Source organism: Artibeus jamaicensis, unplaced genomic scaffold (genome assembly GCF_021234435.1).
Source record: "Artibeus jamaicensis isolate MK-2021 breed Jamaican fruit bat unplaced genomic scaffold, CSHL_Jam_final scaffold_847, whole genome shotgun sequence".
In the NCBI taxonomy this organism is placed as follows: Eukaryota; Metazoa; Chordata; class Mammalia; order Chiroptera; family Phyllostomidae; genus Artibeus; species Artibeus jamaicensis.
This window is the reverse complement of record NW_026522057.1, coordinates 26,465,807-26,493,469: the sequence shown is the minus strand read 5'-3', so window position 1 is coordinate 26,493,469 and position 27,663 is coordinate 26,465,807. Positions and strand designations below refer to the sequence as shown.

Sequence of the window (27,663 nt, the reverse complement as noted above, 5' to 3'; positions counted from 1 at the left end):
CAGGAGGGAATTGCAGGGTCATAGGGCATAGCTGATACTGGCAAACAGCTCCCCAAAGTGGTTGTGCCAGTTTGCATTCTTGGAGCAGTTCCAAAGCCCCCAGATTAGTTGGCCTCGGGGCCTTCACACACTGCAGAGCAACAAGTCTGGACTTCATGGGCAGTTGGGGGCTTGTTAGCGGCTGCACCCCGGGTCCTGGGCCCCCAGAGAGGGAAGGAGTTCCCACTTTCTCCTGGCCTGTGTCTGCATGTGGTTCTGGGCTGCTCACACTGTCCCGAGTCTCTTCCCCTTTTAGGAACAAGTTTCTTACGTCCAAGTGCTTCCCTGCACTTCAGACGGATGCCAGTGGTCGAAGGCTGCATTTCCATGGCGCTGAGGGGCAGGGGAGTGAGGGGTGCTCCTGACTTCTCGAGCTCAGCCAGAGCACAGGCAGGATTGTACGTGGGTTCTCTGGGGTTCCCGACAAGCCCCAACATTTCGAATCAAAAGAAAGCCTTTGGCCTGGCCATTCTGAGAAAGAGGAACCCGAAGTAGGATGTGGTTTTACAATCAGAGGACGGGGATCTCGCCGGCGGTGTCAGGGTGGTGGCGGGTGGTGTGCACACCAGGCGGCTCCCGGCAGCTCTACGCGCAGCCCAGGGCGAGGTGTGGCCCATCTGACACTGGGGTCTCTGTCCCCACTCAGCAGTTCCTTTCAACTGGTTTTAAAAGTCATTTAAATGCAGAAGGATGTGAGGAAAGTATTTTAGGTTAGGGAAGTATTTTTCTAAAGGATAAAAATCATCCATGGCTGATGTGGCTCGGTTGGTTGGAACATCACCTCATAGACCAAAAGGTTGTGGGTTCAATTCCCAGTAAGGGCACATTCTCGGGTTGCGAGTTCGATCCCTGGTTGGGACGCATATGAGAAGGCCACCAATCAACATTTCTCCCTCACATATGTTTCTCTCTCTCTCTCCCTTCCTATCCTTCCTCTTCCTCTTCCTCTTTCTCTAAAAGCAATGAAAACATGTCCTTGGGTGAGGATTTTTAAAAAAGTAAAAACCATAAAACAAAGGAAAATGGTGATGAATTTGCTACATCAACAGTAAAAACTTCTACTCATCAAGAAAAAAACCACTGTCAACAAGTGAAAAGCTGACTGGAACTAGGAGACATTTCCAACTCACTTATTCAACAAAATAATTCAGTCTAGAGTATACAAAGTAACTCTACAAGCTAATAAGAAAAGAACAAATAACTCCACAGAAAAATAAGCAAAGTTTATAAGCAGGCTCTTTGGAGAAGACAAACCTTTTATGGAAAAGCAGGGAAATCCCAATTAAAATAACAAGAACACTGGATGGCTGTCCAGTTGGTGTAAACAAGTGAGTCTGACAATTCCAAGTGTTGGCAAGAGAGGAGTAAGGGCTGCTATTGCTAATGGGCGCCACCACTTTACTTTGGTAAAGTTGATGTTCTGGTTGCACCTGCAATACAGTTCTACCTCTGACCTGACAGTGCCACCCAAGTGTGGCTGCACTCCACCCCCAGTGGCCGCCAGCCAGCAGCCAGCCACGTCTCGCTCAGGACCACCTAACTTGGGAGTGGAGGACTAAGGAATGGAACCTTTAAACATTTTGTTTAAATGTAATTCACTTACATGTAAGAATTGAATTCATTTATTTGAAAACTTTTGGAAATATATTTGGGACAACTTGCGTCTCTTTTTCACCTGGCAATTATATGAAATCCACTGAGAGATGAAAATCTATTGTCTGAATTGCGGAATACACACAAGACTTCAAAATAGCAGCAGAAAAAAGAATGGAAAATATCTCCTTAATAATTTTTCTATATTGATAACATCAAAATGACTGTATTTTGGATATAGTAGGTTAAATCCCATATGTTAATTTTGTCTGTGTCTTTTTTAAAATGTGGTTGCTGGTAACTTTGACATTCTACACGAGGTCCATATTCTGTTTCTCCTGAAGAACGCTCACCCGGACTCTCATTTGCACACAAGGAGATGTGAGCAAGAATATACATTGTAGCACTGTGTGTAATAACCAAACAGAGTAGAAACGGGCCTTGAGGTTCATCAACAAGGGGTAAATTAACTGGTTTATTCCCACAGTGAAATACCACAACAGTTAAAGTGAATGGACTAGAGATACACGTGTCAAAATGGATAAATGTAAAGGATGTAAGCAAGTTGCAGAAGGCTCACGATTCGTACAAAGTTTTAAAGCTGCAAAAATATTAGGAATTGTTTGTGGATACATATTAGTAGCATACAAGTATAAAGACATCCGTGGCGCCCTGGCCAGGGTGCTCAGTGGGTTGGAGCATTGTCCTTTGCACCGAAAGGTGGCAGGTAAGCTAGAAGGTCGCAGCTTTGGTAACTGGTCAAGGCATATACGTAGGTTGGGGGTTTGATCCCCGGTTGGGGTGCCTGCAGGAGGGAACCGATTGATGTTTCTCGCCTCAGCGTTTCTCTCTCTCTTTCAAATCAAAAAGCATATCCTTGGGTAAGGATGAAAAAAAATCAGTGGATATTATAAACAACCGGAATGCAGGTGGTGGTAACCTGAAGTTGGGGTGGATAGACACTGGGGGACCTTTAATTGTGTCTGTAACACTTTGTTACTGGGGAGTGGCTAAGACTGGGGGGGGACGGGGGGGAGGTTGGTATGACTGAGATGTTTCAACAAATTGTTTGACGGCCCAAAGCCAATTTTAGGCCACCTGGGTTTCGGGTTAGAAAGTTTCAGAGCACTATAGTCTTGGGTCCTTCTCCAGTCTTGGGGTGTCTGAGCAGGACCTGCCGTTTGGCTCCTTTGCCAGTTGGTGGCCATGGCAGAGGTCTCCCATGTGTGTGTGTGCCTGAGAGGAAGTGACCTGGAATGGATCTGTTGGTGTCTTGAACTTGGGCCACTGCTGTGGGGGACGCAAAGTAACTAACCATTTGTGATGACAGGCCACTCGGCCGAGCCAGTGACCTGGGGCAGTAGGAACCGCAAGCTACCCCAGGCAGGACAAAGGTCCTGACACCCTGTTTCCAAAGGGTCCTTTCAAGGAACTCATGCCACACACCTGCGGTGGCTCATTTTGCCTTCACTTCCTTTTCAGGACAACCGGTGTCCGAGAAGTGAAAAAGCAGGATGCCCCCGGGGGTGGACTGCCCCATGGAATTCTGGACCAGCGAGGAGAATCAGAACGTGGCGGTGGACTTCCTGCTCCCCACGGGGGTCTATCTGAACTTCTCCGTGTCCCGAAATGCCAACCTCAGCACCATCAAGAAGGTATGATCTTGACCTTAAAACTAGTCCTTAGAGCTTGGAACTTGGAAAGACAGACACTCACTCGCCCGCCTCGTTTCTCAGATTTGAGAGTCCCAGATATGAATTTTTAGTGCTATCAGTAATATCCAAGAATTAATGAAAAACTTGCGGTTAGACCTGGCTGGCATGGCTCAGTTGGTTGGATGTCATCCTGCAAACCAAGAGGTCACTGGTTTGATCCCCAGTTGGGGCACATGCCTGGGCTGTAGGTTCTGTGCTTGGCTCCCCAAAGGGGCACTTACAGAAGGCAGAAGGTGACCAACCTATGTTTCTCTCTCACTTCGACGTTTCTCTTTCTTGCTCTTCTCTCCTCTCTAAAATGCAATGAAAAAAATTAAAAAACAAACAAACGAAAACCCTCGTAGTCAGAGTCTGCCCAGCATTTCCCAGTTTGGCTTTCCCGTATGGCGCCTGTACCCCAGGTGTAAGCTCAGGGTGGGGTCCCCTGTGGCCTTCCATTCTCGTCGTGAGCACACCCCATCCGTGTCACCGAAGAATTTTGCCGGTTTTCTGTCTTTAGAGCTGTTGCCCTGGTAGACGTCTTTGGAAATCGTTTTTGGTTTTGTATGTCATGAATGTTGGTTCGTGATGCAGTCTTTCCTGTAAGGCAGCCGGGCTCCAGGGACTAGACAAAGGCACGCACAGTAACTCTGCTCTTCCTCAGCTTTTATCGGATGCAGGTTCACTCAGAGTAGAACATCGACACACATTAATGTCCTGCTCATACTCTAACAATCTAAGGGAAACATCACACACACATAGCAATCGATGAGGGCAGCAAACCCGAGTCCCAGAGTCTCAGTCTTCAGGTCCGGGAGACAGCACAGTGGGCAAGGGAGCTGTCAGTGTCTTGCAAGGAAGGATCTCTGGAGCTGGGTGGGCAGCGGGCAGATGAGGTCTCAGTCCAGCAGGGCAAAGCCTCTGGCAGCCAATGCCAGGGGAGACCAGTGGTCTGGAATGTGCCTCAGTTATACCTTGAGAGCGTGGACTCCACCCTTCTGGGCCTTTTCAGTAAACGTCTTGGCCCCCTAGATGCCAAGCCTGCCATGTCCCCAGGAGCCTGTGCATGGGTGGTCCCACTCAGCGGACACAGCTGTGCCGACCACGTGGGCGGGGACCTTAGGTGCGTCTCCTTGCCAGAGGTGTCTGCTGTGACTTAGGTGTTTTACCTCTTGCACCAAAGTGTCCTGGCTGACTGACGTGCATTTTAGTTGGCCTGAGTGACCCCACTGGGTTTCATGGACTCGATGCCATCTTGTTGGGACCAATTTCATTTTATGGGTCCTGCCTTCCACGCTGTTGAATAATTTCCCGGGTAAATGACTGAGTCAAAAGATTAGACATGTGGAGGGTATGTGGTCATGACCGGCTCGTTCCACTTGCAGTGTGTGAAATTTAGTGGGTCGTGCCACAACGCGAGGCCTTAGCTCCAAATTTTAAAAGCTCTACTTAGGAAAAAGAGAGAAACAATGGACCTTCCATGAGTTTTTGTGGGGTTTTTTAGCTTCCCTTCCTGGGAGACTTCTGTAAAAATTACATCTTTTTTTTTTCTATTTCAAAAATAATATGGACACATTGGGATTTAGCGACCGAAGAACAAGCAGAAGAAACAGTGACCGGTGACCCGGCTATGTCGGGGACCTCGGTCCGTGCGTGACTGTCTCGTTTTCTGTTTTCTACACAGTGTAGTATTTTTCGTGGGATAAATTCCGTGTATGAGCTTTTATGTCCTTTTATTTCATGGTTAACACGATGACATCTTTTTCATGTTGTTAGCTTAGGTAAATAGCATTTTGAGATTAACCTTATCTTTCTGGGTACAGAGCTGTACACCCCAGTTGCGCGGGTTCAGACACGGCACACACTTCAAACGCGTGGGTCCCAGCAGTCTCCCCTCCCAGCCCAGTTTTCCTGCGGTTTCTTCATGTATTATTTATGCAGCCAGAGAGTCAGTATTCTAGGTTTTGCCCGTTGTTGCAACTACTGACTGACTCTGCCGTGTGCGGCAAAGGCTTTCTTAGACGGTATGTAAATGGGGGCATGGCTGTCTTCCAGTAACCTGGTGTTTTGCCGAACCCTGATCAATGTAATTAGTATGTTTATTATTGCTGATTTAGGAAATGGGTCGGAATTGCCTCTGCTGTTGTACAGCTCCAGCTGTTTTCCTCTCACTGATGTGTCCTGGAGCGCTCTGTGGCTAGACCCCGGTCCCGCCCCTGCGTGAGCTGTTTGCGCTGTGGGCCATGGCTGCCCCGTGTGAAAACTCAGGCTGTTCTTTCCCTGTGGTCCTCCCCGGGACTGGCAGTGGACACCACTGCACGAAAGCTGGCCTGTTGGGTGGCTCTCCAGTGAGTGACCCTTGGAGGTACCACACCTGGGTGGCACACAGCCCGTGGGTGGCTTCATGGCCCCCTCAGTGAGTGAGACGTTTCTGAACTGGCTGCAGCATTCACCAGTTGGGGTGATGAGCCCCGGGACCATCAGCTAGAGGTACCTGAGGGTCATGTCCGGCTGGCTACCTCTCAGAATGAATAATCTTCAGGGGAGACTGGGACTCAGCTCCAGGTGTGGGGGCATACCTGGTACCCTTCACAGCAGGGCGGTGACGGACATCCCCGGTGCCCGCATGGTCAGAGCCCCAGGGGTCTGGAGCAGGCGGTGGTCTTGGCATCTTGCCATTATTGCCTTCCTGTAGAGGTCGTGCAGGGTGAGACACCCAGACCGAGGCCCTGCCCGGGCTGCAGGGGCTGACCGGTGGCTGTCTTCTCAGGCGCTGTGGCACCGCGCCCAGTATGAGCCGCTCTTCCACATGCTCAGCGGCCCCGAGGCCTACGTGTTTACCTGCGTCAACCAGACCGCGGAGCAGCAGGAGCTGGAGGACGAGCAGCGGCGGCTCTGTGATATCCAGCCCTTCCTGCCGGTCCTGCGCCTGGTGGCCCGAGAGGGCGACAGGGTGAAGAAACTCATCAACTCGCAGATCAGCCTCCTCATTGGCAAAGGTACCCAGCCGGAGAGGGCCGTGTGCTCCAGGATGCCCTGTCCCCCTGGGGCCCAGCCCCCAACCCCCAGGCTGACCCAGCTCCTCCCTGCCTCTCAGGCCTGCACGAGTTTGACTCCTTGTGCGACCCGGAAGTGAATGACTTTCGAGCCAAGATGCGCCAGTTCTGCGAGGAGGCGGCCGCCCGGCGGCAGCAGCTGGGCTGGGAGGCCTGGTTGCAGTACTGCTTCCCCCTGCAGCTGGAGCCATCGGCTCGGACCTGGGGGGCAGGCACCCTGCGGGTCCCCAACCGGGCCCTCCTGGTCAACGTCAAGTTCGAGGGCAGTGAGGTGAGCCACGGCTCCTGCTGGCGCTATAGGTCCATGGGGGATGCTGCCCCTGCGAAACCCCCCAGTCACCCTGCAGTCCCCCAAATTCACTCTCTATCCTGTAGCATCAGATGGCATTTGTGGGATATCCATGCATCCCTGGGCTCAGCCAAACATCGCCCCCAGGCAAGCTCAGTGAGGCAGAAAAGTGGCCTCACTTTTGGTCATTGGTCTTTCTGTTCATTCACCAAATGTACCCTGGGCGTTGCCCTGTGCCTACATCGGATCCTGGCCTCCTGGAAGTCCCATTTGAGGGGCAGGACAGGCCTAATACTGCAAATAGGCCACCCCACCCCTGTGCCCAGGGACCCCGTGGTCCCTTCACAGGGCGGAGGCCTGACCCTCCCTCCTCCCCCTAGGAAAGCTTCACCTTCCAGGTGTCTACCAAGGACGTGCCCTTGGCCCTGATGGCCTGTGCCCTCCGGAAGAAGGCCACGGTGTTCCGGCAGCCGCTGGTGGAGCAGCCCGAGGACTACACCCTGCAGGTGAACGGGAAGCATGAGTACCTGTACGGCAGCTACCCCCTCTGCCAGTTCCAGGTGAGGGCTGAGGGCTGAGCAGCCCTGGGCTCCTGGGTGCCCTACAGCCCACGCAGAGGCCTGGGGGAGGGTTTGGGGAGCTGGTTCCCTAGCCTTCTTGAACCTGATGAGTCCGGCCTTTGGGGGTCACAGAAAGAGTGTCCTTTTGCTGTGGCCTGGCTGACCCTCCCTGTGAACAAAAGGAAGGCTCCATCTTCAGGAGGTGGGCGAGGCCAGGTAGAGCCAGCAGGAGAGGCGAGGAAGGCCTGGGAGAGGCAGTGGTCAGCAGGGGGCGTCCCCAGATAGCCAGCGATCTGGGGAACGGCTGGGACTGCCCGTTGGCCCTCACTCTGCCCCCACATCTCAGTACATCTGCAGCTGCCTGCACAGCGGGCTGACCCCTCACCTGACCATGGTGCACTCCTCCTCCATCCTGGCCATGCGGGACGAGCAGAGCAACCCTGCCCCCCAAGTCCAGAAGCCCCGCACCAAACCGCCCCCCATTCCCATGAAAAAGGTGAGCTGGGCCTCCCACTTACCCTCCTGTCTGTCCCTTCATCCCACCTGCTGTCCAGCCCTAGAGCCCAGTGGGCAATGCCCCAGGCCGGCAGTGGGTTCTGGGGCCCCTCATCTCCCGTCCCTTGTTGGTCAGTGTTGAGAGTTGAGGCTTTCAGTTTGGGCAGCCAACAGGACTGGATGTGCTGGGGTGGGGGCCTGTCTGAGCTTCCTGGGGCGGCCTCCAGGCCTGGCTCCCCGCTGCCTTCCTGCTCACACGCCTCCTGCTTCCTGCACTTTAGGCAGGACTCCATGCCCTCCAGGGCTCAGGGCGGGTGGGGCCCCTAGACCACCTGCACGGCAGGTTTTCGGTTTCCCCGGTAAAGGATGAAGTTGGCCATAGGTACCTGTCTGAGCCTCACCACAAATCTCCAGCCCTCCCACCACCCCCATGAACCCCTCCCCCCACCTCTGGATCCCTTCACTGTCAAAGCCCTGCTTCTCCGTCCCCACTCAGCCCTCCTCTGTGTCCCTGTGGTCCCTGGAGCAGCCCTTCTGCATCGAGCTGATTCAGGGCAGCAAAGTGAACGCCGACGAGAGGATGAAGGTAGGGGTTCCCGGGCTGGGGTTGCGGGGGCAGGTGTTTTTTGCACAAACAAGGTGGCTGTGGCCTTGGAGGGATGGCAGAGGAAGCAGTGGGGGTCACACGAATGTGGCTGACCACATTACCCAGCATCCCTGCCCAGGGTGCTTGTGAGCTGCTTCAAAACAGGAAGGGGGGAGGGGAGCAGGTCGGGGGCCAGAGAGGCCGATTCGTAGAAACTGGGCCCAGTGAGTTCTGGGTACTTGACTTTGGTGGAGACTGTGGGGCAGGGCTCAGCTCAGGGATGTGGAAACCACAGTCAGGGAGGTGCCAGTCATTGGAAGAGAAGCCATTCTAGTTGGACTCAGGGCCTTTTGGGGGTTCCCAGGGAGCGGGGTGGGGTGGAGGAGGTGTGTGCCTGGACCCCTGGGGGGGCAAGCCCTTGGTCAGCCTTGGTCACCTTGGGACAGCCTGCTAGGTGCCGGTTCCATGGTCCTGTCTGCAGGATGGGAAACCTGGGTCCACAGGGGTTGGGTCTCTGGGGAGCAGTCTTTTGAACTAATTTCACGAGCAGGCAGGTCCGGGCTCCCCTGCAGAATCGCAGAGGTTTGGATGCAGGCAGCTTTCTGTTGAGGCAGAGCAGGCAGAGGCGGGGCCCAGAGTCCCAGAGGCGTTAGATCCTTCCCCAGCCACAGCAGCCACAGGACTCTGAGCAGTGGAGGGAGACCGCGGGTGTTAAGGCTCGGAAGGCCCCTGGAAGTCCTGAGCCCAGCTGGGGAAACTGAGGCCAGAGCAGGCAGCATCACACCCTCGGGTCCCACAGAGTCACTGGGGAGCCAGACCAGTCCCCATGCAAAGTCCACTGTACCTTTCCCTCTCGCTCCCCCAACCCCATGGCCATGCTTCCCGCCCGGGCAGCCGGCCATCTCTCTTCTGTCCCTCCTCCTTCCACGTGGCACGTGGGCTTCAGACCCACATGGAGTGTGGACATTTCAGGAGGAGATTCCGGCTTTAGATGGGTGGGGGACTTGGGAGGGGAGAAGAGAGGGGCCCGGGCCCCTGCCCCCTGTAATCAACACGTCCGCACCTCCACCAGCTGGTGGTGCAGGCTGGGCTTTTTCACGGCAATGAGACGCTGTGCAAGACAGTGTCCAGCTCGGAGGTGAGCGTGTGCTCAGAGCCCGTGTGGAAGCAGCGCCTGGAGTTTGACATCAACGTCTGCGACCTGCCGCGCATGGCCCGCCTCTGCTTTGCACTGTACGCCGTGATCGAGAAGGCCAAGAAGGCTCGCTCCACCAAGAAGAAGTCCAAGAAGGCGGTGGGTGGGCCCGGTCTCGTCCTGCAGCCCCAGGGCCACTCAGCCCAAGAACCCCATCCTTTCGCCCCTCCCAGCCCAGCCGCTGCCCCTGCCATGTGCCGGTTCTGGGTTCCTGGGCTTGATTCAGAATATTGGCTCAGGCCCTCGGTCCTCGTGGGAACAGGGAGGCAGCTGCAGGGGGTGGAAGGACTCTCTCCCCCACGGGCGGCAGGGCAGCCTGAGTCAGCAGCTGGCCGGGCGGGAATGAGCAGTGGCGGAGCCCTGAGTCATGGGCCCCAGGATGTGACTGGCCACTGAGCCGTGCTGACTCCCCCATCGCTGAGCTCAGCCAGCTTTCTGGGATGGAGGTGGTTGGTTTAGGGGTTCCTCCAGAAGCTGGGGGTGGGGAACAGGAGGGAGCCAAGAGGGGTCTGATTTGCTGGCCTCCTCCCAGAGAGTCTGAGAGCAGGCAGGGGAGCTGGCCTAGAGGCTGGGCCCACCTGGCAGATAAGCAAGGGGAGACCCGGGCGCTGGCCCTGACTACCCATGCGCTCCCCCAGGACTGCCCCATCGCCTGGGCCAACCTCACCCTGTTTGACTACAAGGACCAGCTCAAGACTGGCGAGTACTGCCTCTACATGTGGCCCTCCGTCCCAGGTCAGCCCAGACCAGGAGAGGGAGGAGCGGGAGGGGGGTGCCCGATGGGGGGCCGTCCCCCAGGTAACCCCATCTGTCCTTGTGTCCAGACGAGAAAGGGGAGCTGCTGAACCCCACAGGGACCGTGTGCAGCAACCCCAACACCGAGAGCGCCGCTGCCCTGGTCATCTGTCTTCCAGAGGTGGCTCCCTACCCCGTGTACTACCCTGCCCTGGATAAGGTCGGTGAGGCCCCTCCCCACTTGGGGTCTGGGCCCACCCTGCTCAGAGGCTGTGGGGTGAATTCAGTGAATTTTTCTGACCCTGACTCTGGGGCTCCCCAGAACATGGGCCCTGGGCATTGCCTAGGATGAGGGCTGAGCCACCCCACACATTTGGAGGCTCCCTTGACTTTCTGGAACCCTCCTGCGCCCTAGCACAGTGGTTCCCACCCCGAGGCCACTTTGCCCCCAGGGGACCTCAGGCAATATCCAAAGACAGTTTTGGTTGTCACTAGTGGGAGGGATGCTCCCGGCTTCTCAAGGTGGAGGCCAGGGAGGCCTCAGACAGTCCCCACCAAGGAGAGTCACTGGCCCCATGAGTCAGCAGTGTGGTCACCTGCCCCCAGGCCCTGCGGGCTGGCCCAGGCCCTGGGGGTGCCACTGAGAGCAGGGATGCTTGTTGTAGATCCTGGAGCTGGGGCGGCACGGGGAACACGGGCGCTTCACCGAGGAGGAGGTGAGCGGGGGCCATGGGCGGTGGGGTGCAGGGCTCAGGGCCCGGAGCCCGGTGGGCAGCTGGCTGCAGCCTCATCCCCCTGCACCTCCAGCAGCTGCAGCTTCGGGAGATCCTGGAGCGGCGTGGGTCTGGGGAACTGTATGAGCACGAGAAGGACCTGGTGTGGAAGATGCGCCACGAGGTCCAGGAGCACTTTCCCGAGGCGCTGGCCCGGCTGCTGCTGGTCACCAAGTGGAACAAGCACGAGGACGTGGCCCAGGTGGGCGGGCAGTTAGAGCCCAGAAGGAGGGGCAGCCAGGGTGGGCGGAGCCCCCCACCCTGACCACCAGCTCCCCCAGATGCTCTACCTGCTGTGCTCCTGGCCGGAGCTGCCTGTGCTGAGCGCCCTGGAGCTGCTGGACTCCAGCTTCCCCGACCGGCATGTGGGCTCCTTTGCCATCAAGTCCCTGCGGAAACTGACGTGAGTCCCACAGGCACCTGCTCCTCCTGGGGAGGGTGGCTTTGCACTGACTGCCTGGCAGTGGGTGCAGGGTGAGGACTGAACCTTCCCTGGAGCTTGCTCAGGGGAAGCTGGCCTCTTGCCCCTGCCCTGCCCCCTGGCCGGCTGCAGACCCCGGTCCCGAGCCACGAAGCTCCAGGCCCCAGCCAGCCTCCCACCCCTGCAGGGACGACGAGCTTTTCCAGTACCTGCTGCAGCTGGTGCAGGTGCTCAAGTACGAGTCCTACCTCGATTGCGAGCTGACCAAGTTCCTGCTGGACCGGGCCCTGGCCAACCGCAAGATCGGCCACTTCCTCTTCTGGCACCTCCGGTAGCTGGACTCAGCTGGTCCCCCTGGAAGGCCATGGGAAAGGGGGACTGCTGGCCGGCTGGTCTCACATCCCCTGCTGGCCTGGGTGTCCTGACCGGGCTGAGAGGGGGCCTTGTGGCCCTGCCAGGAAGGACTCAGCCACTTCTCCCTCCCTGCAGCTCCGAGATGCACGTGCCGTCGGTGGCCCTGCGCTTTGGCCTCATCATGGAGGCCTACTGCAGGGGAAGCACCCACCACATGAGGGTGCTGATGAAGCAGGTGAGGCTCAGGACCCCACGCCCCTGCCCCTGGCTGGGCGCCACTCTGGGGCAGGGTCAGCCAGGCCCTGGTAGAATCTCCTGGGCCGGCCTGAGGCTCGGAGCCTGCCCCTCCTGGCCTGCCCATGCTGCCCTCCCACTCTCCCGGCCAGGGGGAAGCGCTGAGCAAGCTGAAGGCCCTGAACGACTTTGTCAAAGTGAGCTCCCAGAAGACCCCCAAGCCCCAGGCCAAGGAGCTGATGCACCTGTGCATGCGGCAGGAGACCTACCTGGAGGCCCTCTCCCACCTGCAGTCCCCGCTGGACCCCAGCATCCTGCTGGCTGAAGTCTGGTGAGCCCCAGCTCCAGCCTCCTCCCCCGCCCCCGAGGCCTGGTGCAGGGACCCGGCTGACTGCCCTCTGCCTGGCAGCGTGGAGCAGTGCACCTTCATGGACTCCAAGATGAAGCCGCTGTGGGTCATGTACTGCAACGAGGAGGCGGGCAGCAACGGCAGCGTGGGCATCATGTTTAAGAACGGGGACGGTGAGCAGGCAGGCCGGGCCTCCCCCCACCGTGCGGCCCTCGGGGTCCCTGGAGGGCAAGCCGGGGAGAAGTGCAGGAACGCTGGGGCCCGGGCATAGCTGGGGGTACAGGACCTGCTAGAAACTCACGCTCTGTCCTTCCGGGGGCCGGCGGTGCAGACCTCCGCCAGGACATGCTGACCCTGCAGATGATCCAGCTCATGGACATCCTGTGGAAGCAGGAGGGGTTGGACCTGAGGTGAGGAGCCCCCTGTTGGCCATCTGTGCTGGCACTGGGCCTGGGACCCTGTCCCTTTTTTGGGGGGGGGTCTCTGCCAGGGCTGACATCACCACCTCAGGGGCAATGGCTGTTCTGAGAAGAGCAGGGATCCATTTAGCGCTAGGGCCCAAGAGGGCAGTAGGGCCACAGGACGGGGATGGAGGCCAGCCCGGCCTTAGCACCTGTCTCCCCATTATTCCCTTCATGCTGAGCGTCCCTGGCTCCTGCCCCGTTGTCTCCTGAGCCATGTGCATTTCTCTTTGAACAAACACGTGTTTACCCTTTCTCTCCGCCTCTTGGGTGCTGGTGCTGACCACAGGGAGCAGCCTTCCCCAGGCCTCCCTCCACAGCTGCCGCTCGTCTTCCTCCTTTTCTGCTCCTTGAGTAGCATCTCCTGTGGCTAGTTTGGGTTTCTGGAGCTCCCCAGGGGTCCAGCAGCCCTTGACCATGGCCCACCCCTCCTCCCACCTGGCTAGGATGACCCCTTACGGCTGCCTGTCCACCGGGGACCGCACGGGCCTCATTGAGGTGGTGCTGCACTCTGACACCATCGCCAACATCCAGCTGAACAAGAGCAACATGGCAGCCACGGCCGCTTTCAACAAGGATGCTCTTCTCAACTGGCTCAAGTCCAAGAACCCCGGGTAGGTTTCAGGCCTCAGGGACAGATGCCTCCTCTGTTCATAGAGGTGAGGTGTGGGAGTCAAAGGTGAAGGGGTGGCCTGTGACAGTCTCTGTGGCTTCCCAACTCTGCCCCGTCGGTGTTGGGGCGAAGTATGTCTCTGTTCCCCCATGCAAGCAGCCACCCTGAACTTAGGGACTTAAAACCACCCCCACTTATTATCGGCTCAGAATGGGTCTTCTGCTGGGATCCCACACCGGCCGCTGGCGTCGCGGGCAGTCACGCCTCGCTCTGCGGGTGGCCTCTCCTGATTGTGAAGGGGAAGGCTCAGAGCTGCAAGGCGTGGAAGGCCATGGTCTCCAATCCACCCTCCCCCCACCCAGGGAGGCCCTGGACAGAGCCATTGAGGAGTTCACTCTGTCCTGCGCCGGCTACTGCGTGGCCACGTACGTGCTGGGAATCGGCGATCGGCACAGCGACAACATCATGATCCGCGAAAACGGGCAGGTAGGGGCGTTGCCTGCCTTCTGGCCCCGCCCTCGGCTTTCCCGCTCGGCGCTCAGCTCTGGGCGGAGCCGCTCCAAGCCCCTCCCTCTCCTCCTCAGCCTTTGCCCTTCCCTTCCCTTCCCTTAGCTGTTCCACATTGACTTTGGCCACTTTCTGGGGAACTTCAAGACTAAGTTTGGAATCAACCGTGAGCGAGTCCCGTTCATCCTCACCTATGACTTTGTCCACGTGATTCAGCAGGGGAAGACTAATAATAGTGAGAAATTTGAAAGGTGAGGGTGCCTCGGATGGCCGGAATGCCATTGGGGTGCAGAGGGGGCGCTGTCAGCCGGCCTGGAGGGGGCGGTGTGCGGAGGTTGCGGGGACCGGCGGGAGGAGGCCGGCTGGGGCGGGGCTCTGCTGTCTCCCGGGGCCTGTTGGGGGCACGGCTGGGAGGACCCAGGGCCCGCGTTGCCCGCAGGTTCCGCGGCTACTGCGAGAGAGCCTACACCATCCTGAGACGCCACGGGCCGCTCTTCCTGCACCTCTTCGCCCTGATGCGCGCTGCCGGCCTGCCCGAGCTCAGCTGCTCCAAAGACATCCAGTACCTCAAGGTGAAGGCCGGGGCCAGCGCGCCAGCCGCTGCCCGGGGACCCCAGGGGCCCCTGCCCCGGAGCGTGGGGGACCCCACGCGGCGTCAGGGCCTGGCGGTGGGCGCTGGGGGAAGCTGCCGGAGGTAGCCCGGTTCTGTTACGGGTGGGCACCAGATTTTGCGGGTGGGTCTGGGAGCTATTTAGAGTAAAGAGCTCTTCCAAGGGAGACAGACGTCGGTGGCTCTGTCTTCCCACCGTCCTTTCAGGGGGGCGCTTGAACCGCGCAGAGAGGGAGCAAGTCCGGGGAGGCGGGCGGGCTTGCCTCGCGGAGCAGGGCCCAGGCGCCTCAGTGCTTTTGTGGTTCGGCCTCAGGACTCGCTGGCGCTGGGGAAGACGGAGGAGGAGGCGCTGAAGCACTTCCGCGTGAAGTTCAACGAAGCCCTCCGCGAGAGCTGGAAGACCAAAGTGAACTGGCTGGCCCACAACGTGTCCAAAGACAACAGGCAGTAGCAGCGCCTCCTCGCGGCACCGGAGCCCGCCCCGCGCGCCCCGGGCCGGACGCGAGCAGACCGTCGGCTTTGGGAACCGGGCTCCGCGAGCCCAAGCTGCACCCGAAGGGAAAGAACTCTCACAGCCGCCTTTTGTTTACACTGGTTATTTATTAATGACTTGAAATGTTTCAGGAACTAAATAGCCATAAACGGAAATGCATCCTTTGTGCAGGGGAGGGACGCTGTCGTCAGTGCCCCCATCAGAGCCCTGGGCTTGAGTGAGGAGACACTGTAAGTGGGGTCCCCGGAGACCACCCGGTAGAGGGTCGTAACGCGGCTCCCCCAGCGGGTGAATGCAGACTCGGAAGACTCATCCCTACCGGGGAGCCGCCTTCTTCCCAGGGCTCCCGGGGCTGCACGGGGCTCGGGCCAAGTCGGTTACCTGGTGCCTGCTGTGCAGACGCAGCGCCCACGTCTCTGTTCACCCCTCCACCTACACGCTCTCTGTGGACTGAGTTCTCTGCCCTCTCGATTCAGGGATGCTTGCTTTTCCACTTTTTAAGTGACTCTTGGGTACGGGAATTCTCATCTCTCTGCTGTAAAGTGATTTTGTTTGCGGGTAAGAAACAACGTATCCAAACATTGAACCTCTATGGCTGGAGAGAACAGCCTCAGCTCGGTAAACTATGATAACACATGCTGGTCCTCAAGACGTATTAAAAAAATCTGAGCTTGATTTAGCTCATTCTGGTCATGGGTCAAGGGGAAAGCAGGTCAGAGTACTTAGTGCAATTATCTGTGAGCTTCCTCCTTTTTAAGACTTTATTTTTAGAGAGGGCAAGGGAGGGAGGAAGAGGGAGAGTAACATCAATGTGTGGTTGCCTCTCACATGGTCCCCATTGAGGGACCTTGCCCACCAGCCAGGCATGTGCCCTGACTGGGTATCAAACCGGCAACCCTGTGTTTTACAGCCCACGCTCAATCAATCCACTGGGCTACACTGGCCAGGGCTGTGAGCTTCCTCTTAAAGCAGGTTTTAAGGAAGGATTTGACTCTTCCAGAACTTCTACCCTCAAGAACCTGCTGCAAACAATCAGGTCCCGGGGTGAGTTAGGGGTGTGGAGGAAACGCCCCCTGTTGGTATTTAGCTTGACTGGTAGCCTTGGGCAGATCTGGGCAGCTGCCAGCCTTCTGAAGTTGGTCATGGGGATGGGGCCAGGAACCCGAGCCTGGGGAACCCTCAGGGCCCACCAGGTGACACTGCTGATCTCACAAAGGCCTTGTAAGGCCCTAAACCCAGGGGCCAACTTCCTTTTACTATCAGAAGCAGCCGTGAGGAGCACCCAGGAGTGATCCGTGCTCCCTAGAGCACCCCAACCACACCGATTCCCAGCCAAGTGCTGCGCTCCTTAGGCCCAGTCGCCCGTTTGGATATAGAAAAGCCGTGTGCCTCTTCTTTATTTAAAGGGGTCCGTGTGCTCCCTTCCTGTTTAACATGGCAATTTCTGATTTGGGTGCACAGTCTGTGTGCCTGGTGAGAAGAAAACCGTCTACTTTTTAAAATCATGTCATGTTCCTGGCGGGGAAGGCGAGTCCAACACAGCGGATGCAGGCTGAAGGCCGGCGCGCGGTGAAACCTTGCAACGAGGTGAAAGGTGACAAGGAATAAAAGCCTTTTACAGCCTGTTCTCGGCGCAGAGAGAAACGGGAGCGCAAACGAAAAACCACACGCTGTCCCGCTGGAGTTAGAACCAGAACTTTATTGCAGCAGAGACACTGTCTGGCCTGTCATCAGTTACACATGGGGGGGGCGGGGCCACGGCAGCTGTGGCAGCGAGGGCGGCTCGCTGCCCGCGCTGGCGTCTGTCCGTGGTCTACACGGAGCGGCTACAGTGACAGCGCACAGAGGGAGGGAAGGCCACACGGACACGGGACAGCGGCAGCGGGAGACAGAACAGTATTCAAAATTACCCCCCCCATTTTAGAAATCTAAAACTTTACATGTAAATTAAAAACAAAGTGCTACAGGGGCTTCAGCTCCCGACTCTCGCTCCCTCTCCTTCCCCGAGGGGAGCGCAGCAGCAGCAGCAGCAGCAGCAGCAGCAGGGCCCCCTCCTGGGAGGGGCCCCCTCCCCCCACCTCCCCAGGGCTCCGGGCAGGCGAGCAGCTGCCAGCCTTCTGAAGGCTGCTTGCTGCAGGGAGTCTGAGTCTGACTGGGGCCACTGGCCACGTGCAGCGCCAAGTTCCCAGGTCACGGCCCATGGCTGCCTCCACACACGCAGTTTGCACCGTCCATGTTATCTCTAAGGCCTGGGAGTGTGAGAGCACATCTAACTGTGAGCCCCAGGACCCCACCGCCCAGCCCTCTGCCACGTGAGAAGCGGGGCATCCCAAAGACAGGCCTCAGCCATTTCCAGCCTCTAGGCAGGGTCCCCTCCCACCAAGCAGCGCACCAAATTCTTGCTCGAAAATGGCCTGGCCCCACCTGGGGAATGGGAATGGAGACCTGGGGCTGGGACAGTCCCAGGTGCCCAAGGGGGCGGGGTCTCCACACTCAGTGTCTCACACTTTGCACTCCGGTCCTGGGTTACACTAGCACAGAGGACATGAGGAATCCCAATTTATTTACAAAATATTAAAAAGTCAGTTTGTCATCTACATATTAACCCCCACTCTGCCATTTTATACATGCACTAGTTTGGAAAAACAAAATTAAAAAAAAAAAAAAGATGAACAAAAGGATTACCAGATGGGAGTGAGAGATTTTAACCCTGTCACTGAATCCAGTCACTTGGTGTTTCTGGAGGCGTGAGGGGCCACGCGGAGCGAGGTGACAGGAGAGCACGTGTGTCAGCTCCTTGAGTGACAGAGATCCAGGCGGGGGAGGGGCAGGGAGGGAGCCCGGGGTCTTGCACACCAAGCACGGGCGGCCAGGAGGGCCGGAAGACCCACTGGCCAGAAGGACTTTGTACACTGCGGACCCTCGGGACTGGCGGGGACGCCGGCAGAGCCCGGCCCGGCAGGGAGGGGGCGTGGCCAGGGCTCAGTAGCTGAGGGTGGAGTCGTCCCACTCCAGCTGCTGCTGCCTGTTCCCGGTCCGAGGGTCCCCGTGCTCCCCCTCCTCCTCCTCGCTGCTCTCCGACTCTGCGCTGGTGACGTCATCCTCCTCCTCGCCTTCCTCACTCTCTTCCTCCTCCTCTTCCTCCTCCTCTTCCTCACTGCGTTGGTCCTCGTAGGTCTGACAGAGAGACAGCCACCACGTACGTCTGGCTGCTGGCCCCCACCCCAGCTCAGGACCCAACTGTCCAACATGAGGCCACGTCCGCGAGCCGGGAGAAGGGACCATGTGTCTCACTCCACAGTGGGACGGGCTGGACCGCACTGGAGCCGCCTCACCAGAGACTAAACGAGGATGAGAGCTCCGGTCCCCCCCCCCAAGGGCCTGCACGTGGGGGCGGAGCATCTCTAGGAGCACTGGGTGGCATGACCTCAAGCAAGGCCTCTCCGGGCCTCAGTTTACCCACCCGGGAAACTGGACACCTATTACCTCAGAGAGCCACCGCACAGGTCACACGTGCTGTGGCCACGCTTCTCCTCTGAGGCGAGCCCAGCTCGGGGCTGGCCTGCGTGCGGGGTGCTCATGCCTACCTCCATGGGGTTCACGGTGATGGTCAGGGCGGAGTCGTCCCAGTCCATCTCGTTCTCCTTGCCGGCGTCCTGGTCCCGCACAGCACGCTGGTGAGCAGCCCGGATCCGGAACACGCCCAGGATGATCATGAACACCAGGAAGCTGACGCACACCACGATGACGACGGTGGCCGTGCTGGGGACGACTGCAACGAGACACACAGCAGGGGGCCATGACGGTGAACCCTGGCCCAGAGGGCCTGCGTGTCCTTGGCCTCCTCCAGACACTGGGAACTTCCAGAGAGCCCGAGGAAACGTTACGAAAGCTCAGCGTGGCTTTCAAACCCAGGGCTGCAGCTGAACCCACGCCCAGGTCAGTGCTTCCATCTCCTGGGTGACCAGACCAACAGCACCTGCCCTGGGCTGGGCTGCCACGGGGACGGGGAGGGCCCTAGTCCTACCTGCGAATGGGTGGGGGTTGGCCAGGTTGTGCCCAGAGAGGTCGACGAAAGAGCGGTGCTCAGGGTGCACGAACTGCGGCTGCGCAGCCAGGTGGCTGGCGTGCTCCACGGGGTTGGCCGTGTGGATCACGTTCACCTGCGGCAGGGAGAGAGCAGCAGCCTGCAGGTGTCTGCAGGCCGGACCAGCTGGCCCAGGGCTGGCACAGTGGGGCACTGCACTGGCGCTGGCGAGTGGATGAGGGAAGGACAGAAAAAACCAAGGGCAAACACCTAGAAACTGCTGTGACAGTGTCGCACACCTGAGGAATACACTGCTGTTCAAGTAATTCATCTTCACTGGATTGTGTACGAGAACCTGTGCACAGCAGGCTGGGGAGGAACAGGGGACAGCTCTGGGCCCTCCCCACGGGTCGTGTCTAAGCAGCTCTGTCTGAGACCATGGCTCCTCTTCCCTGGCTTCACAGCCTCATGTGGGAAGGAGAGCACACATGGTAACCATTTACTTTGCTGCCCTCTGGCTCAGACAAAACTCATCGATTCTCCCTCACAGGAGCTGAGCCTCCTGCCGCCAGGAGGCCCGGTGGATGTGAGCCATCGAGTGTCAGAATGACTCTGGGCCTGTTTGTCCAGATGGCAGAGGCCCCAAGTGATAAAGGCTGCTCTGTAGGCCCTAGAAGACTCAGAGGAGGGCAAGGCCCTCTGGCTGCCGTGGCTCGAGTCACCAGTGCCAGGCTTGGTGACAGCAGGCCTGCCCAGTGCTGGCCCCTGTGCCAGCAGCCCTCTCCCCGGGGCGTTCACTGCCTCGCACTCCATACCGCCTCCCTCCAAAGACCCCCTGCCTCAGGCTGAGGCAGCCTGTGACGGGGGAGCACCCCAGCCACCCTGTGTGACCTGTGACCTGAGACTCTGCGTTGGTCTAACCAGCAGCAGCCCCAGCTGGATAAGGCTATACTCTGGGGTAAAGCCAAGTCATTGCTACTACAGATGCTCAAAAAATCAGCATTTGCCACTGCCAGGGCCAGGAAGGGGGCCCTTCTCCACCAGAGCCTGGCACTCACCTCCACCTGAAACTCGTTGCTGACGTAGCGTCCATTCAGCTCGGAGCACACGAGCTTGAACTTCCGGTCGAGCAAGGACCTGGAGTGCCAGTTGCGATAGCGCAGGAGGCGCAAGGTCTCCTCATAGCTGGCCATGGTGTCCACGCCTGCAGTGTGGGGGTGAGAACAGGGCCAGGGGCTGAAGCTGGGAACACAGCAGGGCCCGGGCAGAGGTGGGCTGGAGTCAGGAACCGGGGCCAGCAGAGCCAGTGGTCAGGTGTTCTGGCGTTCCAGCTGCAGGAGCGAACTCCAGGTGTGCGGGGTATTTTCCCACCTGAGGGGACATGCCACTCACCTGACCTCTGCCCCCTCCTAAGCACAGGACAGAAGGCAGGGAGTGCCTGCACTTCATCGTCTGACCCTGGGAACTGGCCCCTTTCCCACCTCCTCCAGGACGCTCTCCAGGTCCTGGGGCACAAGGAGAGGGCAGGGGAACGGCTCAGGCTCCTGCGGGGTGCTGTGGCCTCTCACCTGTAAAGGTCACACCTAGGTCGGAGTGGCTCACTTCCATGCCCTTGGGCTGCAGGCGGGCCGAGTCCACCTCCAGGCTCTCCTGCTCGGGGTTCAGCTCCTCCCCCTCCACCGTCACCTCACAGGTGTCCAGGTCGTGCACAATCTCCTCAGACACCAGCGACTCTTGAACTGCAAAAACAGCCCAGTCGGAAGCTGCAGCGGCTGTGGGGCCCTTGTAAGGACCAATGACAGGGGCACAGGAGAGGCACCTCCAAGGAAGGGGGGTACTCTGTGTGTCTCGGAGGACCAGCCACCGGGAAGGCCTGTCCTCCCAGGGTGACGGGCCAGCAGACTGACAGCACCCCCTGCAGCAGCGCCCATCCCCACTATCTGCTCAGGCTGCAGTGCGATTCCCACCGCCAAGGCAGAAAGCAGAAGGACCCTCCCGGTGGGTTTCCAAACATCGTAATGAGCTCTGCCCTCGGGCCAGATTCCAGAAGCATCCAAACACTCAAACCTCCCAAAATGCCCGAAGGGGAGGGCCTAGGACGCGGGCGCAGCAGAGGGCTCTCTCAGCCGCTCGGCTGAGCCAAGGCAAGGTGACTGTCCCAGGCAGAGGGACTGTTACCTGTGGGGTCCTCGTCCCCCTCCCCGTCGGGCTCCACCTCTCTCGTGATGGTACTGATGATCCGCAGCTCGGGGAAAAGGAAGACCCCCTCTGAGCTCTCGAACTCGGACGCTGCTCGCGCAAAGTGGTGGACGCCACTCAGGCTGATCTTGGGCTCCTCCGGCTGCAAAACCATCACGGAGCCGTCGACCGGGGGGACTTCGATGCAGGCGGCCTCGCTGCCACACCTGCCGACAGGGGAGGGATCGGAATGCGGCTCTGAGAGGCACTCAGGGGCGGCACACGCGAGGGCCGCCACCAACACACGGGACAGCAGCCACTCCCAGACGCGCTGCCGAACAGCATTAACGAGCATCATTCTAGCTTTCTGGCTCACTTTTCCTCAGCAGGAGGCAGGGCTGCATGAGAAAGCTAAGTGCACACGTTTTCTCCCCAGGGGTCAGCGAGCACAGACGGGCTCATTGTGCAGGACCTCACGTACCTGACCTCGCTGGTGAGTCTGAGTCTCCGGATCCCAGGGGTGGGGAACTGCCGGGAGTTCAGGTAGGCGAGGTGCTGCAGGGCCTTCTCCACCTCCCCCACGTCCTCGCCCTCCAAAGTCAACACCGACTGGCTGGGGTTGGCTTGGATCTGAAATCGTGCCCAACGGGGAGAGACGGGTAAAGTTCCGACTGTGAGAGGCTGGAATCACAAACGCTTTGGCAAAGAGAACATGAGCCGGGGATCGATATCAGTTGTGACACGGAGAAGAAAATGCATCTAATTCTGGGGCCGAGACCCTCTCCCTGCGACAGCAACTGGAAGGTGCAAACGCATCTGTGGTGTAAGAAAGGTGCCTTTGGTCTCTGCCCCTGGCTTCCGGCCCAGAGCTCCTACAACCCTAGGAATTTCCTGAGTGACAGGGGCGGCCAGCACCTTTTACTACTCATAGTAAATCCCCTGCAACCACCCCCAAGTTGGGTGAATGAGGAGACTCTTGGTGGGGGCGAGGGGGAGAGTTCCTAGATAGTTTTAGGATGAGAGCTGGTTGCCAGAGGAACCAACCCTGTGACCAGTGTTGGAACTTCCATCCCCATCCCTGAGCTATGGGGACAGGAGAGGGGCTGGAGATGGAGGCCAATAACTTAATCACGCCTACGTGAGACCTCCATAAAACCCCTGAACCATGGTGCTCGGGTGCTCCAGCCGGTGAGCATGGGCGGGGCTGGGAGGGCAGTGCGCCCGGACAGGGCGAAGAAGCCTCGTGTGCCAGCCCCCATGCCTTGCCCTGTGCGTCTCCTCCATTCAGTTTTTCCTGATGGCTATCCTTTATAATAAACTGGTAATAGTAAGTGAAGTGTTTTCTGAGCAGCTCTAGCAAATTGTTGCTCCTAAAAAGGGGGAGGGTGTGGAGATCATGGGAACCCTCGACTTCGCAGCCAAGTCCTACGGAACAGCAGGTAACCGAGGGCCCAGACCCTTGCAGCTGCCATCTGAAGTGGTAGCAGCATGGTGGGACTGAGCCCTCCACCTGTGGGGTCTGAAGCTGAATCCGGGTGGCGTCAGAACTGAACTGAGGGGCACCTGGAGGGCTGGTGTCCAGAGAGCTGGGGGATGAGCTGGGGGATGAGCTGGGGGACGGGCTGGCGTGAGAGGAAAACCCCCGAATTCTGTGTCAGGGGTTTCGGGAGTGAAGACAGCTCGGGAGAAGTCATAGATCAACCCCGCGCCTGCAGCCCAGCTCCTCGAATGTTGCGCGGCAGATGCCAGTGTTACCTTTACGCCTCTGCCGCCATCTTCAGGGACCGGCAGGTCCAGCCCTTCCTTGCAGGTATACAGACAGTCGATCACCTTCTTGTCTGTGAGTTTCCCTGAACGGATCGTCAGGCCAGCCAGGTCACCTCGGAAAAACTGGGTCATGTGCAGGTCGCCACCTTTGGAACACGGCGGGAAGGAGAAGGCAGGTGGTTAGGGGTGTGGCCCAGAGCCTCCCGCTTCATCCTCAACCCAGTGTTACTGGTGGTGGCAGCTCGATGGATGGACATGCGGGTTAGTTCAGACCGACCCCGTTAGCCTGGCAATCTACGTGGAAGCGTAATGAAGGAATGAAATTGTCTGTGATCATGCATGTGGCCTGGAGGAGAGAGGACTCGGGAGTCCCTCACCCGAAGCCTGCAAGCCAAGAGGTCCCATGAGTGTCCACACACATCTGGCCACTCATCGGTAAGAATGGCCTAGCCCACACCTGTTACCGTCGGGCACTAGTGACATAGCGCACTAGCACCAGCCTCTTCAGCCCATCTGGTCAGCCAGCTGGTTCACACTCTGGGCCGACTTTCCCAAGCAGGCCCAGGGAGGTGCACAAACTTGGGGGGAACCTACATACATGACTAGCCAGAGTAAGGGGACACTCACAACCCCCCCCAGTGACAAGCCTCGGATTAGGCCCCTCGGGGGCCACAGTGTCCGGCACTGTCATGCCCAGTGCCTGCTACGGAGGGTGCCTGGGACGTAGGTGTCAGAAGAAACACAGAAACCCGGAATCGGGCCTGACAGGCCGCAGCCCACGTGAAGCTGCACCTTGCCCCTGCGCTGACGAGGGGGACGAGGCGGAATTTCGGCATCAGCTCTCATTCCCCAGGAGGCCACTAGACACTACAAATCACCACTACGAATGGAGATTTCTAAGAAACACGTTTAAAATTTAGTGGCAGTCGTGCTCAGAGTATCTGGGACCAAGTCTCCTCCTGCCTCGTGGTTCAGCCACCTGAGCACCAGGAGACGCCCCTGCCCCAGCCCAGATTTCGGCAGCGAGCCTCAGGCGGTGGGCGCAGGGTAAAACCCTCTGAGAGAAAGAAAGGTCCCGCCAGTGCGCTGCAGCGAGGCGTCACTCGCTCCCTTCGGTTGGGAGGGGGACATACGGGAAGGGAAATCCCACGAAGCAGTGGGGGTGGGGGGTGAATAATGCGAAGCAGCAGCTGAGATGGTGTCAGGGGCCAAAATGCAATTTGGGCCTTTCATGCAAAACATGGGATGAACCGGTGTCTCGTATGTAAAGGAAACGCAACAGTGACCCGTAGGGAAAATTCCAGCGACCTGCCGAGGCCACAGGCAGAGGCTCGGTTTCATTGTCACTTTCGACTCCTGAGTTCTCTGTAGGGAAGCAAGACAAAGACAACAGAGAAGGACCACGAGGTTATTAGGCTTTTCAAATTGGACCTTGAACGTCAGTTTTGAAAAGCTACCAACAACTACAGGACACAGAGAGAAAAGTTCCCGTGTCCCCCTAGGGGACATGCTCCACCTGGAAGCAAGCCTGTCCTTGAGCACGCTTCCCCAGGAGGGTCTTCACCACCCTACCTGCTCACGTCCTCCTGGCCGAATGCAGGTTGGATTCGAAATAAAATGAACCAAAGCAGGTGTGCTGACTCAGCTCCTCATCCCTGGCCCCCAGCCAGACATCCCAGGGAGGCACTCACATGACCCCACAGAGGGACCAGGTGTGGGGACCTCCCAGCCCCACAGCGCTGTCCTTCCTGACGGGGACAAGTGGGTGGCCACAGGTCGGAGGACAGCAAGCTTGAAAAAGCACATCTTTTTTGAAAACTCAAAACAAAGTTCACGTTGGTCTAGACTTCAACCTCTAAGTGACAAGGAAAAGAAGGCATTTCCAACCCCTTTCTCGGACCAGGAAGGGAGAGTCCAAGGTTAAGGAATTCCCCCGGGGAGACAGGCCATCCCCTGTGGCCGGTCGGGAGCTCCGGGTCTGGGGGCCTAAACATCCTGCTGCCCTGCCCCCCCAGGCCCTGCCCCTGTGGGCGTGGGGGCAAGGCGGTCAGGGCCAGGGAGGCCTGGAGCACCGCTGGCTTCTGGGACGACTCCGCCCCTCGCCCAGGCTCTCCATGCTGAGTCCCGAAGGGAAGGGTTTCAAATCCTCTGAAAGGGAGAATAAATCTTCCTCCCTGCCAATTATATTGCCAAAATTTGTGTTTGGTCTGGGAATTGAGGCAGATTTTTCTGGCTGAGGATGCTGAGGACTGAGGTGGAAACTGCCCTTTGATGGCAGAAGCACTGTGATGTGAACAGGGACCAAGACAGGCAGGGTGGGACGCAGGGTCTATTTTAGCCCGAGCCACAAATGTAAAACAACATTTAGGTCTGCACTTACATTTTCATTTTAAAAGTAACATTAGAAAAAAAAATTTTAATTTGGTAAGCAAATTTGAACCGAAAGTTTAAGAACAGCAACTAAAAAGTTCCTGTATCCCTAGTAATTTCTTCCTCGTCCCTTGGTCTCTGCATTCCACTCCCTCACAGATGAACTGTCACCTAAACTAAATGCGGAGTCAGCCGCAGAGAGTCCCTCTAAATCACCGTCTCATTTGAAAGGATCTGCAGGAGCCCAGCTGGAGTGACTCCGTTGATTGGACTTCGTCCCACAAACCCAAAACCGATTCCTGGTCAAGGCACATGCTGGGGTTGCAGGTTCAGTCCCCCGGTTGGGCACACTCGAGGCAACTAACTGATTTATCTGTCTCTTTCTCCCTCCCTTCTCTCTAAAAATCAAAAATAAAATTTCAAAAGATCTACAGGAAGACTATGAAATTAAAAGTCTCCTAAAAGCAGCAAAGCTGCCTTAGGAGTTAAGGCTCTTTTACAAATTTCTTGTCAGATCTATGGTGCAATGTTCCCAGTAGAGAGGAAATAAAAGATCCATTGAGCAGGTCCCTGTGGTGGTGGTGGCACCCCGGAGTGACCCAACACAGGTCAAGTGCAAGGGCGAATGTGGGGCCCATGGACCTTGAGAGTGGACTGAGGCATCCCTGAACGTGGATGGGAAAAATTACATGCTTATTTTTACTAACTTCTGAAATTTAGTTTTCTGTTGATTGTAAATGGTCAGCCACAGCCCACAATGGTATTAGCAGAAACTGCGACTTTGCCACCAAGAGGTCACTGGTATTTTCCTCTCATGTCACGCTGTTGCAGATATCACCAGAATCATCAGAGTCCCTTGCTGCTCTGATGTCATGGCAGGTAGTAGACTGGCTGCTAAAGACTGCTCTTTGCTTTTGCTTTTTCTTTTAAAGATTTTATTTATGTTTTTAGAGAGAAGGGAAGGGAGAGACAGAGGGAGAGGAACATTGATGGGAGAGAAACACTGTCCGGTTACCCCTCACATGCGCCCCGACCAGGTACCAAACCCACAACTCGGGCCTGTGCCCTGACCAGGAATCGAACTGGCGACCTTTGGGTTTGCAGGACGATGCCCAACCTGCTGAGCCCCATCTGTCAGGGTGCCTGCTTTTCATTCGTTGCCAAAGCAGCATGGGTGTTACCATTACACACATGTAGTCTGTTCAAACTGCACTAACTATACTTCAATTTAATCAGTCACCTTTGAAACCCTATGCATTTTATTTTATAGATTAGTAATGGGGAGAGCTCAGCAGCGGAGAGGCTAAAAGCCCTGCTCTGGGGGGTCAGGGTTCAGGCCCTGGGCCCTCTGGCCGCTGTGGCCCAGCCAGGAACAAGGCTCGCGGCTTTTCGGAGCCTTGCGTCCTCCGCTGTAAAACAGGGACAGAAGTAGCTTCCACCGGCAGACTCGAGATAAGAATTAATAAGATAAATGCGCAGGGGAACCAGCACTTAAAAAGCACACGTGAACGTCACTGTCACTCTGGCAGCTGTCACTATGCTGGCAGCCACCCCTGGTCTTTCAGCAGACAGGCCCACGGACCCCTCCCAACCTGCCGGAGATGTCTGCGCTGGGCCGTGAAGCGGTACACCCTCTGGCGTAGCCCCCAGGGCCGAAGCGCGGTCACGCCCCTGTGCCGGGCCTGTCTTCACAAACTCTTCAACGAACTGATTAACTGGTAAACTGTTCCTCGGCTGCACTCTCCCCCTGTGCAGCGCCCCCTCCCGGTTCCCAGGAAAGGTGCTGATGCAAGCCAGTCCTCAAACACAACATTAGGGGGTGCCCACGGCTCCAGCCACGCCCCCGGAATGGCCACGCCCCCAGAATGGCTCCACCCAGGTAAAGGAAAGGAGGGGGAGGCACTGAGAAGACGGCATCATTTAATCCCTGAGCCTGGGGGTGTGGGGAGCGGTGCCCTGACCGATACCTTGCCAGCAAGCCCCGACCACGAGCTGAGTGTCGATCTTGGACGGATGAAGTGGGTGATCCTCAGTCACAGAGAAGGGCTCGTGGGAAACCCCGTCCACGTAGAGAGTGACTGTCGGGATTTCCACGTTGAGGACGTAGTGGTGCCAGTCCTCATCGCAGACCTACGGGAGGTGGGAGGGGAGAGTTAGAGCCCCATCGTCTGCCTCCCCTCTCACCCAGAGACCAACGACCAATGACAGCAGGACAGCCGGACATGGCGAGCAAGTCGCCCATAAGGAACACGTGTCTCCCTAGA

General features: G+C 57.8%; 2 protein-coding genes across 11 annotated transcripts in view; one reads left to right on the top strand and one right to left on the bottom strand.

The window, feature by feature from the left end:
• PIK3CD (phosphatidylinositol-4,5-bisphosphate 3-kinase catalytic subunit delta) overlaps positions 1-15,732 on the top strand; it is a 44,823-nt gene extending 29,091 nt beyond the window's left edge. For 2 of the 7 annotated variants that reach the window (XM_037165664.2, XM_037165666.2), the window contains exons 3-24: positions 3,115-3,287; positions 6,097-6,325; positions 6,424-6,653; positions 7,052-7,231; positions 7,578-7,727; positions 8,223-8,312; positions 9,385-9,606; positions 10,146-10,242; positions 10,332-10,462; positions 10,908-10,958; positions 11,050-11,217; positions 11,297-11,418; positions 11,624-11,767; positions 11,926-12,025; positions 12,177-12,355; positions 12,434-12,546; positions 12,705-12,783; positions 13,281-13,448; positions 13,810-13,933; positions 14,060-14,205; positions 14,394-14,526; positions 14,878-15,732. In XM_037165664.2, the coding sequence (XP_037021559.1) occupies positions 3,147-3,287; positions 6,097-6,325; positions 6,424-6,653; positions 7,052-7,231; positions 7,578-7,727; positions 8,223-8,312; positions 9,385-9,606; positions 10,146-10,242; positions 10,332-10,462; positions 10,908-10,958; positions 11,050-11,217; positions 11,297-11,418; positions 11,624-11,767; positions 11,926-12,025; positions 12,177-12,355; positions 12,434-12,546; positions 12,705-12,783; positions 13,281-13,448; positions 13,810-13,933; positions 14,060-14,205; positions 14,394-14,526; positions 14,878-15,015 (3,135 nt within the window). In that variant the 5' untranslated portion in view covers positions 3,115-3,146 and the 3' untranslated portion in view covers positions 15,016-15,732. The remainder of the gene's footprint in view (positions 1-3,114; positions 3,288-6,096; positions 6,326-6,423; positions 6,654-7,051; positions 7,232-7,577; positions 7,728-8,222; positions 8,313-9,384; positions 9,607-10,145; positions 10,243-10,331; positions 10,463-10,907; positions 10,959-11,049; positions 11,218-11,296; positions 11,419-11,623; positions 11,768-11,925; positions 12,026-12,176; positions 12,356-12,433; positions 12,547-12,704; positions 12,784-13,280; positions 13,449-13,809; positions 13,934-14,059; positions 14,206-14,393; positions 14,527-14,877) is intronic. The other 5 variants (XM_037165669.2, XM_037165667.2, XM_037165671.2 and 2 more) reach the window with 5 other exon arrangements.
• A 1,004-nt stretch (positions 15,733-16,736) lies between these two features.
• Positions 16,737-27,663, bottom strand: part of CLSTN1 (calsyntenin 1) — a 58,126-nt gene continuing 47,199 nt past the window's right edge. For 2 of the 4 annotated variants that reach the window (XM_037165660.2, XM_037165661.2), the window contains 10 exons: positions 27,367-27,529; positions 24,338-24,394; positions 23,018-23,175; positions 21,744-21,892; positions 21,263-21,489; positions 20,653-20,823; positions 20,143-20,288; positions 19,085-19,220; positions 18,645-18,829; positions 16,737-18,234 (listed from right to left, as the gene is read on the bottom strand). In XM_037165660.2, the coding sequence (XP_037021555.2) occupies positions 18,040-18,234; positions 18,645-18,829; positions 19,085-19,220; positions 20,143-20,288; positions 20,653-20,823; positions 21,263-21,489; positions 21,744-21,892; positions 23,018-23,175; positions 24,338-24,394; positions 27,367-27,529 (1,587 nt within the window). In that variant the 3' untranslated portion in view covers positions 16,737-18,039. The remainder of the gene's footprint in view (positions 18,235-18,644; positions 18,830-19,084; positions 19,221-20,142; positions 20,289-20,652; positions 20,824-21,262; positions 21,490-21,743; positions 21,893-23,017; positions 23,176-24,337; positions 24,395-27,366; positions 27,530-27,663) is intronic. The other 2 variants (XM_037165662.2, XM_037165663.2) reach the window with 1 other exon arrangement.